At 53.0% G+C, this 16,322-nt stretch overlaps 1 protein-coding gene across 1 annotated transcript; it reads right to left on the bottom strand.

The window, feature by feature from the left end:
* Positions 1 to 2,814: 2,814 nt before the first annotated feature.
* Positions 2,815 to 16,093, bottom strand: Timp2 (TIMP metallopeptidase inhibitor 2). Its single transcript, XM_013036352.1, has 5 exons — positions 16,083 to 16,093; positions 12,939 to 13,110; positions 10,682 to 10,790; positions 6,741 to 6,865; positions 2,815 to 5,657 (listed from the first exon to the last, which is right to left on the bottom strand). Exons 1-5 carry the CDS (start codon positions 16,091 to 16,093, stop codon positions 5,460 to 5,462), a joined length of 615 nt encoding a protein of 204 aa, XP_012891806.1. The 3' UTR covers positions 2,815 to 5,459.
* Between the last annotated feature and the right edge of the window lie 229 nt (positions 16,094 to 16,322).

The following is a 16,322-nucleotide window of genomic DNA, read 5'->3' as shown; positions in this document are numbered from 1 at the left end:
TGGGGCTCTGTGTTTAGTGCGGTGCTGGGGGCCGAACCCAGGACCCGGTGCGTGTTCAGCCGGTGCTGCGCCGCGCCCGCAGCCCCTCCGTTCTTGCGCTGAGGCCGCGCCGCCCCGGTTGACCGGCGCCCTCTGCCTGGATTACAGGCGCGGCCCCCCCTCCCCGCCCGGCCTGCAGGTGCCGGACCCCGGCCAGCCCGCCACGGGGGCCACGGCCTCCAGCCAGCCTTTGCTTTCCGTCTGGACGCTGCTGCTCCCGGCGCTGCGGGCTCGGGTCACCGCCAGCCCTCGGCCGCTTGAGCCAAGCTCCGTTTCTGGCTTTGTTTTTGGTGGGGAGATAAGAATCTCACAGGCCGGCCTCAAACCCCAGTCCTCTGGTCTCGGCCTTGTGATCCAGGGTTGCAGGTCAGAGCCACCGGCGCCGGACCGACTGCCCACCGTATCAGAGGGTGTCTCAAAGGGTGCGCGCCTGACACAAGGTATCACTGGTCACTCACTGTGTTTCTGGCTGAAAGGGGCGCGCAGGCAGGAGAATAAAACCTTGGCTGCTTTGTTTCCGTTTGAATCCCAGCTCTGCCCTAATGAGTCTGTCGCTTTGGCGATTTCCCTTAATTTAACCAAGCCTTGGTTTCCTCATCTGAGAAAAAAGATCTGCATCTCTCTTCTTCAGAGAACAAAACCAACCGACACTTACTACCATGGATATCAGAAACCAAGGTGGCCACTCTTACCAATACAGTGAGATTTCATCTTCATGGCCATCCCACCAAAGGGTTCATTTTACAGAGGGTGTTATTTTACAGATTAAAAACAACAACAAACAAAACCTGAGTGTGCAACCAGGTCTGCCAGGTTCCAAGTTCACACTGAACTGAGATAGTCAGTTACTTATTTTGGGGGGAAAAGACAGGAATTGTTGGAAGCCCTCAAGTTTGCGAGTAACACCTGAAATCTAGAATTACGGTGGGAGGGGCTTTGACGCCCCCATCTCCGCTGCCCAATTCCCTCACAGAGAAAGTCCCCCACATGTTCACAGGGCCAAGTTGAACATCTTTTCATGTGCTCAACTCCAAAGGGCACCTGAGAATTGCAAATGAAAGCCACATTGAGGCCTGACATGGCAGTGCACTACTGTGGTCCCTTCACTCCAGAATCTGAGGAAGGAAAACCTCAAGTTCAAAGCCAGCCTGGGCTACATGGCTAGACCTCATTTCAAAACACTCTAACCAAAATTAACTATATTTGAACATACCTTGAGAAAAAGGTATGTTAACAGTAATACTGTCACCCAGAAGTTGCTTGGTTGGCTGCTAAGCCTGGAAGATTCAGGTAAAATGGACTCAGCCCTTCCTCCAATTTCATTGCCTGCAGGAATGGCAGAAGATGTGTGGTAATCCCTGGGAAGATCTTTTATTGCAGTTCTAATTGTAGATTACTCCCTTTTTGGACTTCTACATCAGTTGTGGCCCTTGGTCCCTATGAGTTTGTTCATGCTAAGCCTCCCCAGCCCTGATAGTTTACAGTTTCTAGAAACCAAGATCTAACCCCTAGTCTTGCCACAGCTAGTGCATAACAGCCCTGTGATGGGCATCTCTGTGGTTCTAGGTTGCCAGATTCCAGAGAGAAACCCTCATCAGAGGTACATACCTGTGTCATCTTCCCAATCCATGTCCACAGATCTGTTAGCATTGTTCCAGAAGCCTGGCGAAGGCAGAAGGGCCTGGCATGATCAAGGCCCTCACAGCACTGGTACCAAAATAAAGACCTCCCTCTCAATGGCCCAGCAGTTTTCTCACGTTTGATTTTGTTTAGTCTCAAAAGGAATCTCATTGGTGATGGTTCTCATTTGCCTGTACCAGGAGGAGTTCTGCAGGGCTGGTGGAGGCCAGGAGGGGGCGCCACATGCCAGGCTCACCCCCAGGCAAGCCCAGGAGCTGCTGTGACCTGCTTCCGCAAGACTCAAACAGGAAGTAGTTTGCTGGTTTATAATTTGCTGTAATAATTTGTACTTTTTTTCTTTTTGCTGGTCCTGGAGCTTGAACTCAGTGCCTGGGCGCTGTCCCTGAGCTTCTTTTGCTCAAGGCTAGCACGCTACCACTTGAGGCACAGCACCACTTCCGGCTTTTTCTGTTTATGTAGTGCTGAGGAATCCAACCCAGGGCTTCATGCATGCAAGGCCGGCGCTCTACCACTGAGCCACTCCCAGCACTGTATTTGTTTAATATCCCTCTTGCACCACTAACTGGAAATACAAACAGTAGTCAGTCATGTGGGTTTCCCTCCCCTTTCTGAGACCCATCATGACCAGCTAGGGCGTGTCCAGGCTCTGAAGAACCACCCCAAGGTGCCAGCTGTTGGGTTGGACTCCTAGGCTGAGGGTCCCTGCCTAGGTCCTGTGGGACCACCTTCAGCCCAAGGCCACTTGGGTCTTTCCCCAGAATTCACTGGGCTGGGACCCCTTCCCCACAAAGACCTTAACTCGCCAGGGTTTCCCCAATAGCCCAAGTTGGGTTACTTTTCTAAATCTTCTTCAGGCACCTTGGCCATGCAGCTGTGGGTTTACACCCTATGAAGTTTCTTTCTACGAACCCTAAACTGTCAGGGGGTGGCTAGCAAGGCAGTTTTAGAACTAGAGACACCATCTCCATTAGGGACGGTGCTGAGGGGAGCTTCTAATTCTTGTTCTTCAGATGCGCATTTACAGATGCGATCCTTCTGCAGGGAGGCTCACTGGAGGTGCTGGTGGTTGGGCCGGGCCTGGCACCAGCCTTTCATTCCTCAGCTAGAAGGCAAGCAGTCACACAAGAGCCCGGCTTCTCATTGATAATATTGTTTATTGTCGATTGACAGAGCGATCACTCAAAAATGATACAAAGCATGAGAGACAAGCGCAGTGTGCTTGTTGACTCTAAACGACTCTCACGTGTTCCCAGCACGGGGTGGGGTAGGGGGGGTCTCAGACTTCATATTCCAGCATGAATACATTGTTCTCCCCCCATCCACCAACAACAGAAAAAATCCAAACAAAAAACAAAATCAACAAAGCTTTAAATTATAGCAGTAAGCTCACAGATATTTCTTAATACTTATCAAGCAAAGATTTGGAAACAACTACAATGTAAACTTCATTTTAAATATTTTGAGTTGCTTGCATGATAAAAATAGAGGAGGAGGAGTGCTCAGAACGTATAAATTAAACAATGCCAAATGGAGACTGCTTCTTAGACTATATATTACAATTGTTGGCTGTGAAGGTATGGCGTGGCCGGCCTGGGCTGCTGCAGGCGTGGTGTCCTGATCTGTGGTTGCCTGTTTGCTTTCCGCTCAGCATGGTTCGAAAATCAAGGTGCATGGATCAAATAGAAAGGCCATGTTTATGAACCAGCTGACTTTGTAATACTGTGAACCAGAGGACAAAAGATGGGAAGATACGAGCAAATGCTCAAAGAAGTAAAGGAAAAGATGGGAAGGGGTCCACTGTCACAGGCCGGGGACCACACCACGCCTTCCACTGTGGGTCAAATGCTTCCACGATGCAGAGACCCTGTTTAAAAAGTGCAAGTCTAACACCTACCAAAGGTAATTCAAAAATAAAACAGCACAGGAATGATTACAGCGATGTCAAAAACAAAAAACAAAAACAACGAAACATCGAGGAAGTCAGCAGAAATAGGAGCAATTGTTACATGTGATCACCATATGGGAAGCAAACAGGGTGGGGTGTTCTATGGACCAGAGGGTCGGTGTGGTCTATATACTGAAATCACATGGACTGATCCATTATGACATCTTACCAACTCTAGGTCTCTGTACAGCATGAAAACTCCCTGGGGGTGGGGGTGGGCAGGGTTAGGGGCTGATTCCTGGATTTTCTCCCAGTCTCCTATGAGGGGAAGTCATCAGTTTCTATGCTGACCAGGTCCCGTGGTGCGGGGGCTGTGCACCGCCCGGGGGGAGTCAGGAGTCTTATGGTGAGTTGCTTGGGGCAGGGTGGGGGGTGATCTGGAGATGGGGGTCGTTGCAAGGATTCTGCAGAAGGACCACTCCAAGCCTGTCCTCATCACTGCCGCGGCACCTGGACGTCAGCGCCATGCGCGTGGGGGTCCTTGAAACAGTTTGTCTTTTCAACCCCAGTCAGAGGTAAAAAGAGATGATCGGAATTGTAATTGAGCAACCTCTCATGGTATTGGCATCAAAAGACCATCTTTAGGGGAGCTGTGGGTCCCCTGTTACCCGGAAGGTGTCTTTAAAAAAAAAAGTGGGTCATCACTGTGGCGATAGGAAATGGACATAGCCTGTTCTAACCTGCAACTCAGATCCCTACGCCATAGGAAAATTCACCCTTAGAAACATGAGATGTCTTTTGAAACAGGCCACAGAATTCTGGGGGCTCAGAGAGAAGGCCCAGGGCCGACAGGGAGGCCTCCCCATCCTGCCTGGGCAGGCCTTACTACACTCCACTAAGACACTGGCAGAAAGCCACTCACAGAATAGTGACCATAAGGCTTAGAGGGAGATGTCACTAAGCCTCTGGGGGCAGTGTCCACACACATGGGGGGGGAGGGGAAGAGGGGATGGCTGCACACCACCAGGGGATAGCAGAGCCACGTGGCTCAATCCAGCCACTTGACGCCAGCTGGAAGTGGGGTGTGAGTGACTTGAGCTGCTTAGGCATGAGCTACAAGGACAGCCAGCCCCTCGCCCGCCCCAGTGCAGCCCTCAGCGTGGAGTTCCCCTCTAGGAGCTGTGACTCATGGGAGGAATGGGTCGAAAATGACTTGGCTGAAGAGAAAACCTGGTTCTCGAAGCCTCTAGTCTCCACCAGGCCTGAGGGAGGCTCCACCGGAGCCCTGCAGATGCACAGGTCTCGGCGGTTTCGGGGGGTGGGGGGTGCTTCCAGGGTCACTCCCGGCTTGAGGGGGTCACGGATGCTGGGAGCCTGTGACGGGCACGAAGGAGATGGAATGCACTTACAAGGGCCTGGGACTGTCACCCTAGGCCAGAGGGTTGGCCGCGGCCGCAGAAAGCAAGGGCCACGCCCCTCTCGGGAGGAGCAGGACCTGGTAGGCCTGCTACACAGTCTTGCAACGACCCTCAAACGTTTCTGCAAAAATGCACATTTCCAGGCTCTGCCCTAACTGGGCTTGGGGGACCCCCAAGTGCTGCCTGCTTGGCATCTGGGAGGGCTGAACCCAAGGACAGAAGGCTGAGACACATGGGTGCCCAGGTTGGCAGATGGAGGCGGTGTAGGAGGGACCTGTCCCCCCCGCCCCCCAGACCCACAGCCATGTTTAGAGGAAAGGAGGGAATGGGCAGAACCCCACTTGTGTGGGACCTACTCGGAAGATGATTTTTTTACTCATGCTGATTGCAGGACGGGATGTCAGAGCTGGACCAGTCGAAACCCTTGGAGGCTTTTCAATCGGCCACAGGGGGAAGGGGGGGTGCTGTTGGCCCAATTATGGGTCCTCAATGTCGAGAAACTCCTGCTTGGGAGGCGCCGCCCCGCGGTACCACGCGCACGACCCATCGCTTCTCTTGATGCAGGCGAAGAACTTGGCCTGAAGCCCATTGATGTTCTTCTCTGTGACCCAGTCCATCCAGAGGCACTCATCCGGAGAGGAGATGTAGCAGGGGATCATGGGACAGCGTGTGATCTGGGGAGGGGACATACAGGTGGATTTAGTTGAGGACCAAGGAACAGGCAAGGGCCAAGGCTACTCTGGGGGCATCTCCAGAACCCAGCTGGGCCAGCCCAGGGCTTTTGGCCTTGCTGGCTCTATATGGTAGCAGGCAGTCTGCTCAAGGAACTGGTGGTGGTGGGTATCTACCTGGCTGGGTCTCTCTGCTTTCGGACATCTGGTCTACCTGCTCTAAGAGTTAAGAAGGCATGACAGCAGCTCCCCTTGCATTTCCTTGAGACAGAGGTGAGCTGAGTGAACTGCCAGGATTCCGCTTTCAAGCGTGAGCTCTAAGGTAATGAGCAAAGCATCCGCTTTAATGGCGAAGCACAGCTAAGGCAGGCGTGATACACAGCCAGGCCTTGGAATTCACGCCTCCCAGGAGCTAAGAGATGGGCAGATGCTGGGCAAAAGGGAAGGAGACTTCCCAAATAGCTTCCCGTCATGCAGGACAGCTCCTGCTGGTAACCCCGGGTCCCACACTCACTCCTGGTGACATGTGTGTTACCAGGCACCCAGCGGTGCTTCCTCCCTTGTGGATGGGTGGGGTAGGGCAGTGCCCTGGAGGGGATCTCACCCTCCCTGGCCACACTGAGTGCCTGAACCACCCCAGCTCTGCTCTGCTCAGTCACCGGGCAGACTGCAGGAAGGGAGGCAGGCACATCCGCTGTTCCCAACACACAGGGCTCAGGTGTGGAAATGTCTGGAATGTTGGTAGTATAATGCCTAGGGTGCCCTCTCACAAGGCACACAAATGTTTTCACTTGTGCATTTGTAGGGGGGAAAAAACAACTAAGGGGGCCCATGTGCGTCCTTCAAACTTTCTTTTCCCAGAAAGGCTTTTCTTCCTAGTTGTGTGACACCTTCCAAATGTCCCTGGTCACAGATGCCACTTGAAGCTCTCAAGTTTGTAGCTGGGGAGCTAGAGGAGGTCCCGGGGAAGCCACACCTTCCCAGAGTGGAGGCCTAAATCACACTCTAGTGAACGGAGGGGCTTTGGAAGCCAACGGTCCCACAGCCCAGCTGTCCGCCCAAGTCCTGATGAACCCGGGTGCTCACCTTGCACTCGCAGCCCATCTGGTACCTGTGGTTCAGGCTCTTCTTCTGGGTAGTACTCAGGGTGTCCCAGGGCACGATGAAGTCACACAGGGTGATGTGCATCTTGCCATCCCCCTCAGCCTTTCCTGGGGAGAGAGGGGAATCTCTTAGCTCGGGGTCAGGTTGAGTTTTCCTCACACCCTCCTCCACCTTTGGGCACAACTAAGGGCTACTGAGATGGATTCCAATATTACCTGTGACTGTTTGTTCTGAGTCTTAAAATAATGCATATTTGCTGGGAGTGGGGGCACATGTCTGTAATCCTAGCTGTCTGGTGACTGAAGAACGTATCGCAAGTCTAAGGCCAGGCACCTGGGCTACACAGGGAGACCTGTCTCAACCCACGAATACGTGTGTGTATAGATATGCATGTATCTATACACACATGCACATGTGCATATGGTACATACAAGATAGATTTATGTATGCATATATGTATATGTGTATATATATATCATGTTTGTTGTAAAAACAACAAAAGAAAACCATGTGGCATATAGATCGTGTCATTTCCTGAGTTGTTTTTCTGTGTGTGAACCAGTACCCGGGCTTGAACTCAGGGTTTCTGCACTCTTGCTTGGCTTGCTTGCTCATGGCTGCTGCTCTATCACTTGAGCCATACCTCCAGTCTAGCCTTTTGCTGGCTAGTTGGAAATAAGAGGAACTTTTCTCTCTGGGCTGGCTTGAACTGCAATCCTCAGGTCTCAGCCTCCTGAGAGGCTAAGATTACACATGTGAGCCACTGGCACCTGGCTTGTTTCCTGCTTTCTTTTACACTGAGTATTTATTCCAGTGGGCACCATTCCCCACTGGAGGGTGAACGTGCATTTTTCTCTTTGAATAAAGCAAGTACTTGGAACTCTGAACCATTAAGGACCTGCCCTCCATGCCCCTCACAGGGCGCTGGGCGCTGGGCGCTGCTGTCCCTATCTGTGGCTCAAGCTCCCAACTCTGCTCCCTCTGCTGATGTCATATTCACACCGAGCAGGAGGAAAGAAAAGGAAGCGCACATTCCGGTGAATGGCGGCTGCCGGGTGATTTAAAAGCTCGTTCCCCCCGCTGTCAGAGACCTCAGAGACGTATGGGTGAGTCCCATCCACCAGCCCCAGCCTGGCGTGTGCCCCTCAGCTTAACTAATGTCAGCACATCAACCTTACACCAGGCGCAGCACAGGCTGCACAGAATCCACTAACAGAACTGTACCTCAGTGAAGCAACTGCTCCTCCATCATGAGTAAAAGACACTTGGACCCACAGGGGTCCCATGGGGGAAGTGTGGATGGGTTTGGAGTGGGCACTATGACACACACGCTGCTGGGTGCACTGTCCCCGTGCAAACGCTGTGGCTTCATATTCTCCTCAATTCATCCTTGGATCAGTTAGATTTGTAAGACATTGCAGGTGAGGAGAGAATCAAGAAGTGCTATTACTGTGGCACTTATTCTGAATTAGACAAATTGTATTTGGGTGACCTTCAACACTTGGAAAATAAATGTTTGGCACACACATGCGTGCATTCGTGCACACGTGTGTGTGTGTGTGTGTGTGTGTGTGTGTACACTGATACTAGGACTTGAACTCAGGACCAAGCACTGTCCTTTAGCTATTTGGCTCAAAGGTAGCACTCTACCATTTGAGCCACGCCTCTACTTCTGGTTTTCTGCTTGTTAATTGGAGATGAGAGTCTCACATTTGTCTGCCTGGGCTGGCTTTGAACTGTAGTACTCAGTCCTCCACCTCCTAAGTAGCTAGGATCACAGGTGTGAACCACCAGCGCCCAGTCGATACTTAGCCTTTTATTCTCTGGACATTTTTGGTGGGATCAGAGTAGAGAAGAAAGATACAAAACAGAAAGGTAGTGATTCTTTTCAGTATGCCCGTGTCTTCTGGAACTTCCTACCTGTTCACATAGACTGCAGCCTATTTCCTGCCCAGCCTGCTGGTCCCCATGACCACTGTCAGTCTGGCGCCGGTGACTTCTACTCACACCACTTAACTAGCATTCGTAACCCACTTTGTGCTGTCTTTGCCATTCTTGTACCTTGGCTCCTTAACCAGACCTTACATATAAAGAGCAAGGGCTCTGTTATAACATGTTTATATATATAGCACCTTGCACATAATAATTACTCAATAAAAGCTAACCAGTGACAAGTGTGCTTGCTCTAACAATTTTCTTCCTATTCTTCCTCTTTCTGCAGCTCCCCTTTGGGTCTTTGCCACCAAGTTAAGCTTCCCCAGAAAGCTGGCAAAGGCAACCCGTGGGGATGGAAGGCAGATGGAAACTTTTCCATGGCCCTGGCTCCCGGATGTTGTGTGTGGCACAAGCATGTGTGGCACAAGCGTGCTGCAGGAGGACCCCCTGTAGTACACTTAAGACTTGGGCGCATCACATGACATGCCCATCTGTCCCAACAGTCTACTGATGTCGGTCTCAAAAGAAAAAGGAAATGAAGCAAAGCACAAGAGTCTTGGATACAGGAAAACAGGAATTAATTAAAATGTGTAACTAAGGGTAGCATGTTTACTCTTCCTTTCAGAGAGGAAGATGACAGAAGGAAATTACAGGGCCAAATCTGTGAGCCTTCAGTGGGATCCTCTGCTGCCCCACTGGATATACGAAGCTGAGCCACTGGCCTAAGAGGATGTGGTCTACCTCGGGCCGCGCGGTCACTCGTGGGGCTGCGGCCAGAGCTGGCTGAGCAGTTTGCCGGCCCCGTGATGTCTCACTAACCCAGGCTAGAAGGCCCCTCCTGACTCCAAAGAACCGCAATAGGTCCAGGCCTGATTCAGGAAACCTGCCAGGAAAGTCCAACCAAGTGATGATGGGTCCTGGTTCCCAGGAGAGCCTCACCCCTGCTCCCCATCCCTCATGATGAAACAATGCCCTCATTGACCTCACCCCTGCCTGCCCCCCCAGGATGAGACAATGCACCCTCTCATTGACCTCACCCCTGCCCTCACCCTCACATGAGACAATGCACCCTCATTGACCTCACCCCTGCTCCCCCAGAATGAGACAATGCGTCCTCTCACTGGCCTCACCCCTGCTCCCACCCCCAGCCATGAGACAATGCGCGCTCATTGGCAGAGCGGCTGGCCCACCAGGCAGGCGGGTTATCCCCAAGAATGGTTCTCCAGGAGAGAGAACCTCGAGCAATGGAGAACACTACCAAAGCAGTTATTTCTACCCATGGAAGGGCCTCTGTCCTTGGCGGCCCTTCTACTGGTGCCAAAGCTCGCCCAAGGACACCCCTGCACACTGCAGCCCGCTACCCATCGGGGCGCGTTAGCTCATGGACGCGGCTTTACCACTGCATGCCTGGAAGATACAGGCGGTGCTGCTTGGTGAACTGTCTTCTCACTGAGGCTGAGAGGAGTTAATGGGCCCGGGGGTGGGGACAGCACAGGACACCCAGGAAACCTCTGGCTGTGAAAGTGGAGGGTGGAGGTCCCATAAGAGAGATACGGTGATGCCCACACAGCTATTGATATAACACGGAGCACCCCAAGTAAAGGAAACAGGAGCAATGACCCAGGGCACCCTGGGCTTCCCTCTGAACCAGTGCTGTCTCTCCTGACCTGCTTGTCTCTAGTGCTTGCCTCTAAGCCTGGGGCAAACTTTTCCACCTCAGTTTTTCTTGTCTGTAAAATGAGAGCCGTGACAGCACCTTTGTAGCAGGGTACGTCTGGAAGGAGGCTCTGGACAAGATAGACTAAGGCTGCTGCACTAGACTGAGGCTTTCTTGGGTTGGGCAGCTCTGCAGTTTGGACAAATGGCCTCTAGAGGGCAGCATGAGAAGCTGGATCCTTTGGGACGAGGGAGGAGGTGGAGAGCTGCAAATTGGTTTGTTAGAGACACCGAGTTCCGGCACCCAAAGCCCCAAGCCCCACGGGACACACCTGCAATGAGATATTCCTTCTTCCCTCCAACATCCAGCGAGACCCCGCACACGGCTGAGGATGGGGCCGTGTAGATAAACTCTATGTCTTTCTCGGGTCCTTTGAACATCTGTAAAGGAAAGGGGGGTGTCAGCAGCGATGGGATTCTGTCCCCCGGGCATCTTGGTGCTGATCTCCCAGGGGACGCACAAGTGCCAGCCAGGCAGGTTAGACGGCCACTGTTCCTCCGCAGAGCCCTCACCATGCAGCATGGCAAATCTCAGCAGATAGGGGCAATACTGTTGGTGTGGGGAGGAAGGGGGAGGTTCTCAGACAACACGAGCCCCCCCCCCATGTCCAAGTGGTCATTTCAGAGGGGCTTGTGTAAGTCCTCATCATGGCGGGTCATGACATTTGCATGTTAGAGAGAGAGAAACGTGTGTGTGACACGCACACACATACCTGCATGTGTGCTGGGCACTGAACCCAGGGCCGTAAGCCCCTAAGCAACACCCTCAGCTATTTCCAAGATTTTTTCTTCTAACCATGTATCATATGAGCCTGGGTTGGCCTTGAACTCCCGATCCTTCTAGCTCAGCCTCTGCAGGGCTGAGATACCCTGCTGGCACAGTGCTTTGGCAGGAATCCTCAGAATTCCCTCAGAACTGGAATCTAACCCCAAGGTGCGGAATGTGAGCTCCACCCCTGGCATGGGGCCGGAGGGGGAGGGGAAGAGAGGGCAGAGCCCAAGGACAAGAGGGCTTTTTTTTCATCGTCTGGTTTATTGGCAGCTAGGTAGGAAGGCATCATGTGCAGGTGAAGACAGGTGTCCATCAGCACCTGGGGTGGGGCAGGGTCTATGTGTCCTATTTTCTTTGAGAGTTTGTTGTTGTTGTTGTTGTTGTGGGGTTTTTTCCTTTTTTTTTTTTGTCGGTCATGGGGCTTGAACTCTGGGCCGGGGCGCTGTCCTTCAGCTCTTCAGCTCAACACGAGCGCTCTACCACTTGAGCCACAGCGCCACTTCCGATTTTCTGGTGGTTCATCAGAGATAAGAATCTAATGGACTTTTCCTGCCCAGGCTGGCTTTGAACCGTGATCCTCAGATCTCAGCCTCCTGAGTAGCTAGGATGACAGGCGTGAGCCACCGGCACCTGGCTTCTTTGAGAGTTTTGATAGGCAAATCCAACAGAAAGGAGCCAGGACAAATTTGCAAGTCCCCGAAAATTTGCAACCTCAGCATGCCTCACTGCAAGACCTCAGGGGTAGCAGCAGCTGTGGTCCAACAGACGCAGGCCAGGAGACAGGACCCCCCACAGGACACCCCCTTAAAGCCCAGCCATCATGTCTGCCCCGTCTGTGGCCTTCTGATACCAGGAATTTATTTTCTAGAGACTTGGGGGTTTTAGTAGGGTAACAAAATGCAACAGAGAGGGCTACAACCACTACCATGTTGCAAAAATGTATCTCTCTGCCAGTAGCTAGAACTTTCTTCTCTCTAAAACACCTAGTAAATGCTAATCAAAGTAGCGTCGGGCCTTATGCCTTTGGGTCTTGTCCTCACCTGCTGTCTCTCTCTCAGACATAGATTCCCCCCCCCCCCCTGCATGTTCCTGGACATGAATAATTCTCTGAAAAAGTAACACAACCTTGGGCCTGCAGCAGCTCCAACTCAGGCCATGTCTCATGGGTAAGGCACCTTCTCAGTAAGCAGCCCACACACAGCCCGCAGACCACAGCCCACCAGCCCGCGTATCTCCTAAGGAAGCTGTCCCTGACCACGCCTACCCAGGTCCCACCTCCTCCCAGCCAGCTGTTGTCCCGCATCTGGGAGGCCAAGGTAGGAGTATGATACAGTGAACTGTCTCAAGCAACAACAACAACAAAGACTTCTCCCCATGCCTCCTCCTCTTGGTTGAAAGCACGCCAGGCCAGGTAGGGCTGGGCATGGTGGCTGGGCACATTGGGCATCTTCTCTCACATCAGCCCCACCACAGCCAAGCCATGGAGAGGCTCACAGGACACCCCAGGGACGCGATGTGGCCTAGGTGACTGAGGCAGAGGCTTGTGCCTCTGATTTGTCACCCATCAGAACAAAAGGAACGTATTTCTAAAATAACAGAAAATCCTCAGGAACTCTATTTCTGCCCAGCTTTACAGGCTCTTCTGGATGACAGACCGGACATAGTTGCTTTGGGTCTGTAGTTTACTTGATGGCGCTGTGGACATCCCTCTTCCCTCCCCCCTCCCCGTCCCCTGGGATCCCGCAGCAATGGGTCACCTTTATCTGCTTGATCTCATACTGGATCCTCTTGATAGGGTTGCCGTAGATGTCATTCCCGGAGTCCACTTCCTTCTCGCTGACCGCTTTGGCCCTGATCACTGCAAAACACAGAGGTACCAGGATGCTGAGACATCTTGTAGACTCTGCCCAGTGGGCAAGGCACCCCGGCCTGTGGGAGGTAAAATGTGGAGGGCCCATCCCCTCCAAATGTGCAGTGGCCCCAGGCTAGCATAAGAGACCCCCTCTCACCCCTCAAATGCTTTGTGTGTGTGTGTGTGTGTACATGTGCCAGTCCTGGGTCTTGAACTTGGGGCCTAGGTGCTATCCCTGAGCTATTTTGCTCACATTTACTACTCTACCACTTGAGCCACAGCTCCACTTTCAGCTTTCTGGTGGTTCATTGGAGATAAGAGTCTCATGGACTTTGCCACCCGGGCTGGCTTCAAACAGCGATCCTCAGATCTCAGCCTCCTGAATAGCTAGGATCACAGGTGTGAGCTGCCCGCACCCAGCTAAAGGGATTCCTCAGCGAGAATCCTTTGCTGCCCAGCACCCCAACCAGCAGCAGCTCAGAGTCCCTCGCCCCTGTGGGGACAACCACAGATCTGAGCAAGGCTCTTCTGTTTGAACAAGTGGGACTCTTCCTCATTTGCTCTGATGCACATTTATTGGTGGCCGGTGAAGCAGGGATACAAATGACCTGCCCTGCAGTCCTGCTCCAAGTCTATCCAGCTGCCGTCCTCTTTGCCCTCAAAGTTTTCCTGAATGAGGGCGTGCAGCTCAGTGGGGCAGAGCTTGTGTGAGGCTAGGGGGCCTGTGATCAGAACACATACACATACATACACACACACACACACACACACAGCTTGTGTGAGGCTAGGGGGCCCGTGATCAACACACACACACACACACACATACACACGCGCACGTGCACGCGCTTCCCCAGAAAAGGTTATATGGAGGAACAAACATGGTAGGAGGGGTGCTATGGGGTGGGCTGTGAATGTCATCATCAGGGAGCCCACTGGGTGTGGGGACGGTGGCTGACAGACATAAGGGTCCGAGGCTGAGGAAGACGGAAGGCCAGGATTTCGTGCCACTCGGGAAGAGCCCTTGTGTAGTCCTCACTTCGGGGGTTAACAGCTGGTGGCACATTCTGTCTCAATCAATGGCGTTCAAAGCTCTGCCCCGGTGACCAGAAGTCACGTGTGGCTTTGGGGGATCCGCCCAAGGCTTAGCTCTCATCACTTTCTCCCAGAGTGTGTTTGTCAAAGAGATACTCTGCCGTGCCGGATTCAGGACCCCATCCTGCCCAAGTCTGGTCACCGGGGCAGTGCATGCACGTTTGGGGGTATCATTACTTTTCTATAAGTTGTACCAGAACATCCTAAGTTCTTTTAATTTGTACCATTCCTTCAAACAAACAAACCAGCTCTGCCCTCCAAAGGCAGCGGGACAGGGTCACGTGAGGTGAGTGTTCCGCCACCAGCCACTCATCTCAACAGAGACAAAAGGAGGAGTCACGCTCAGAGAACGTCTCCTCCCAGGGTTCAGCTCCAGTTTCTTGGAAACTCCTGGCCCGGGCCGTCTTTTCCCACCGCAGCACGTGGGAGCTAGCCACATCTGCCTGGAGCCCTCAGACCCCCGCTCCCCCCACCACGGCCCACGGCCCCACCCAGGCCCCAACCCCCATTCGCATTTCTCCTATGCTAAGTCCAGCCAAGGCCACAGCTCCCTGCGTCCCAGGCTGAGCTGTAGCTGGGAAAGCCACTGGACAGCCCACCCCAGAACGGAGCGCTCTGCCTTTGTTCCTATAAAAGGCCTTCGCCTAAAATCCAAGACCCTTTGCCACCTGGCCAGCTGCTCGGGCTGCTGTCGGCCAGCAAGTCCTCTCCCGGCTCTTGCTGTCCCCTCATTTTATACAAACATGCCTGAGTAGGGCCATGCCTCTTCTGTCCAAAATGCCATCTTCCCCTCCCTGCCTGGAAGACTTCTGTCCACCCTTCAAGCCCCAGCACCTGGCGGCCCTCACTGAGTCTGCTGTAAGCACCTGTGCACCGGCCTGCTTGGGCCCCAAGGGTCCTGACAGGTGGTGGCTGCCCTCCATGAAAGCTGCCTGATGGAACCGGTTGAAGCTGGCAGCTTCCGGCTGGTGGCCCAGGCTTCTCCATGCTCCCTTATCACATGTTTAACCTCTACACCTTACCGAAAAAGAGAAAAAAAGCTGCAAATTGTGAGCAGGCCAGATTAATTTTGTCCTAAGCTTGCTCTTCATGTGGCAGTAGGCCACCCCACCACGGGGACACACCGGCAGGAGTCCCAGGAAGCCACGACAGAAGGAGCATCTGTCTAACTCGGTGGGAGCTTTTGCTTTGTTTTTTTGTTTTGGGTCCAGTCGTGGGCCTGGGCGCTGTCCCTCAGCTCTTCACCTCAAGGCTAGCGCTCTACCACTTGAGCCACAGTGCCACTTCCGGCTTTTTTTTCCTGCATATGTGGTGCTAAGGAATTGAACCCAGGGTCTCAGGCAAGCAAGGCAAACGCTCTACCACTGAGCCACCTTCCCAGCCCATCAGTAGTAGGAGCTTTTGGAAACTGTGTGTGTGTATGTTGCCAGTGTGTGTGTGTGTGTATGTTGCCAGTGTGTGTGTGTGTGTGTGTGTGTGTGTGTGTGTGTGTTGCCAGTGCTAAAGCTTAAACTCGGGGCCTAAGCCTTAGCTCTTTTGCTCGAGGCTTTACCACTTGAGTCACAACTCCACTTTCAGCTTTTGGGGGTTTAATTGGAGATGAGGCTCATGAATTTTCTTGCCCAGGCTGACTTTGAACCACGATCCTCAGATCTCAGCCTCCTGAGTAGCTAGGATGACAGGTGTGAGCCACCAGTACCCAGCTATGGGAAGTGCTTTTTGGTGGTTTACTATGTTATACAGTGCTTAAGGCATGAACGTGATCAGTAGATGCACCACTGGTGGTCAGAAAATGATCTGCAATAGCCAGACGGCCATCTTCTCTCCCATGCAGTGGGGTTCGAGTGCCGAGGCTTTATAGAAGCCCCCGAGGCCCACACCCATCTGTGTCTGTATATGAAAGAGGGGTTTCACGAATGGTGTCTGACCTCAAGACAGCTTTTCCTGGACTGCTCACTTAAGAACCATGTCTACACCTAAGGCTCGGCTTGGAGAGGTGGGGAGGGGCTTGCAGCGCTGGGCACAGCCCAGCATGGTGGGCAGAAGAGAGCAAACCCCATTCCCAGCCTTGCAGGTGAGGGATCTGGAAGCAGTGTCCAGCTGCTTGGGTACCCAGAGACCTGGTCTCAGCCCTGGCCAGCAACCCAAACAGACTCTCAGGGCCTGGAATGGAGCGGCTCCCTTGTTCAGTATTGAG

This window comes from Dipodomys ordii, unplaced genomic scaffold (assembly GCF_000151885.1).
Source record: "Dipodomys ordii isolate 6190 unplaced genomic scaffold, Dord_2.0 Scaffold7, whole genome shotgun sequence".
Lineage (NCBI taxonomy): Eukaryota > Metazoa > Chordata > Mammalia > Rodentia > Heteromyidae > Dipodomys > Dipodomys ordii.
Note: the sequence above shows the minus strand (reverse complement) of the source record. Positions and strands in the feature narration are given on the sequence as shown.

Excerpts from the sequence above, each read along its gene's own strand:
- Timp2 (XM_013036352.1), bottom strand. Across the intron at positions 6,866-10,681 it reads GAAGGAATATCTCATTGCAG|GAAAGGCTGAGGGGGATGGC; the intron begins GTGTGTCCCGTG and ends CTCTCTCCCCAG. Across the intron at positions 5,658-6,740 it reads AGATGGGCTGCGAGTGCAAG|ATCACACGCTGTCCCATGAT; the intron begins GTGAGCACCCGG and ends TCCCCTCCCCAG.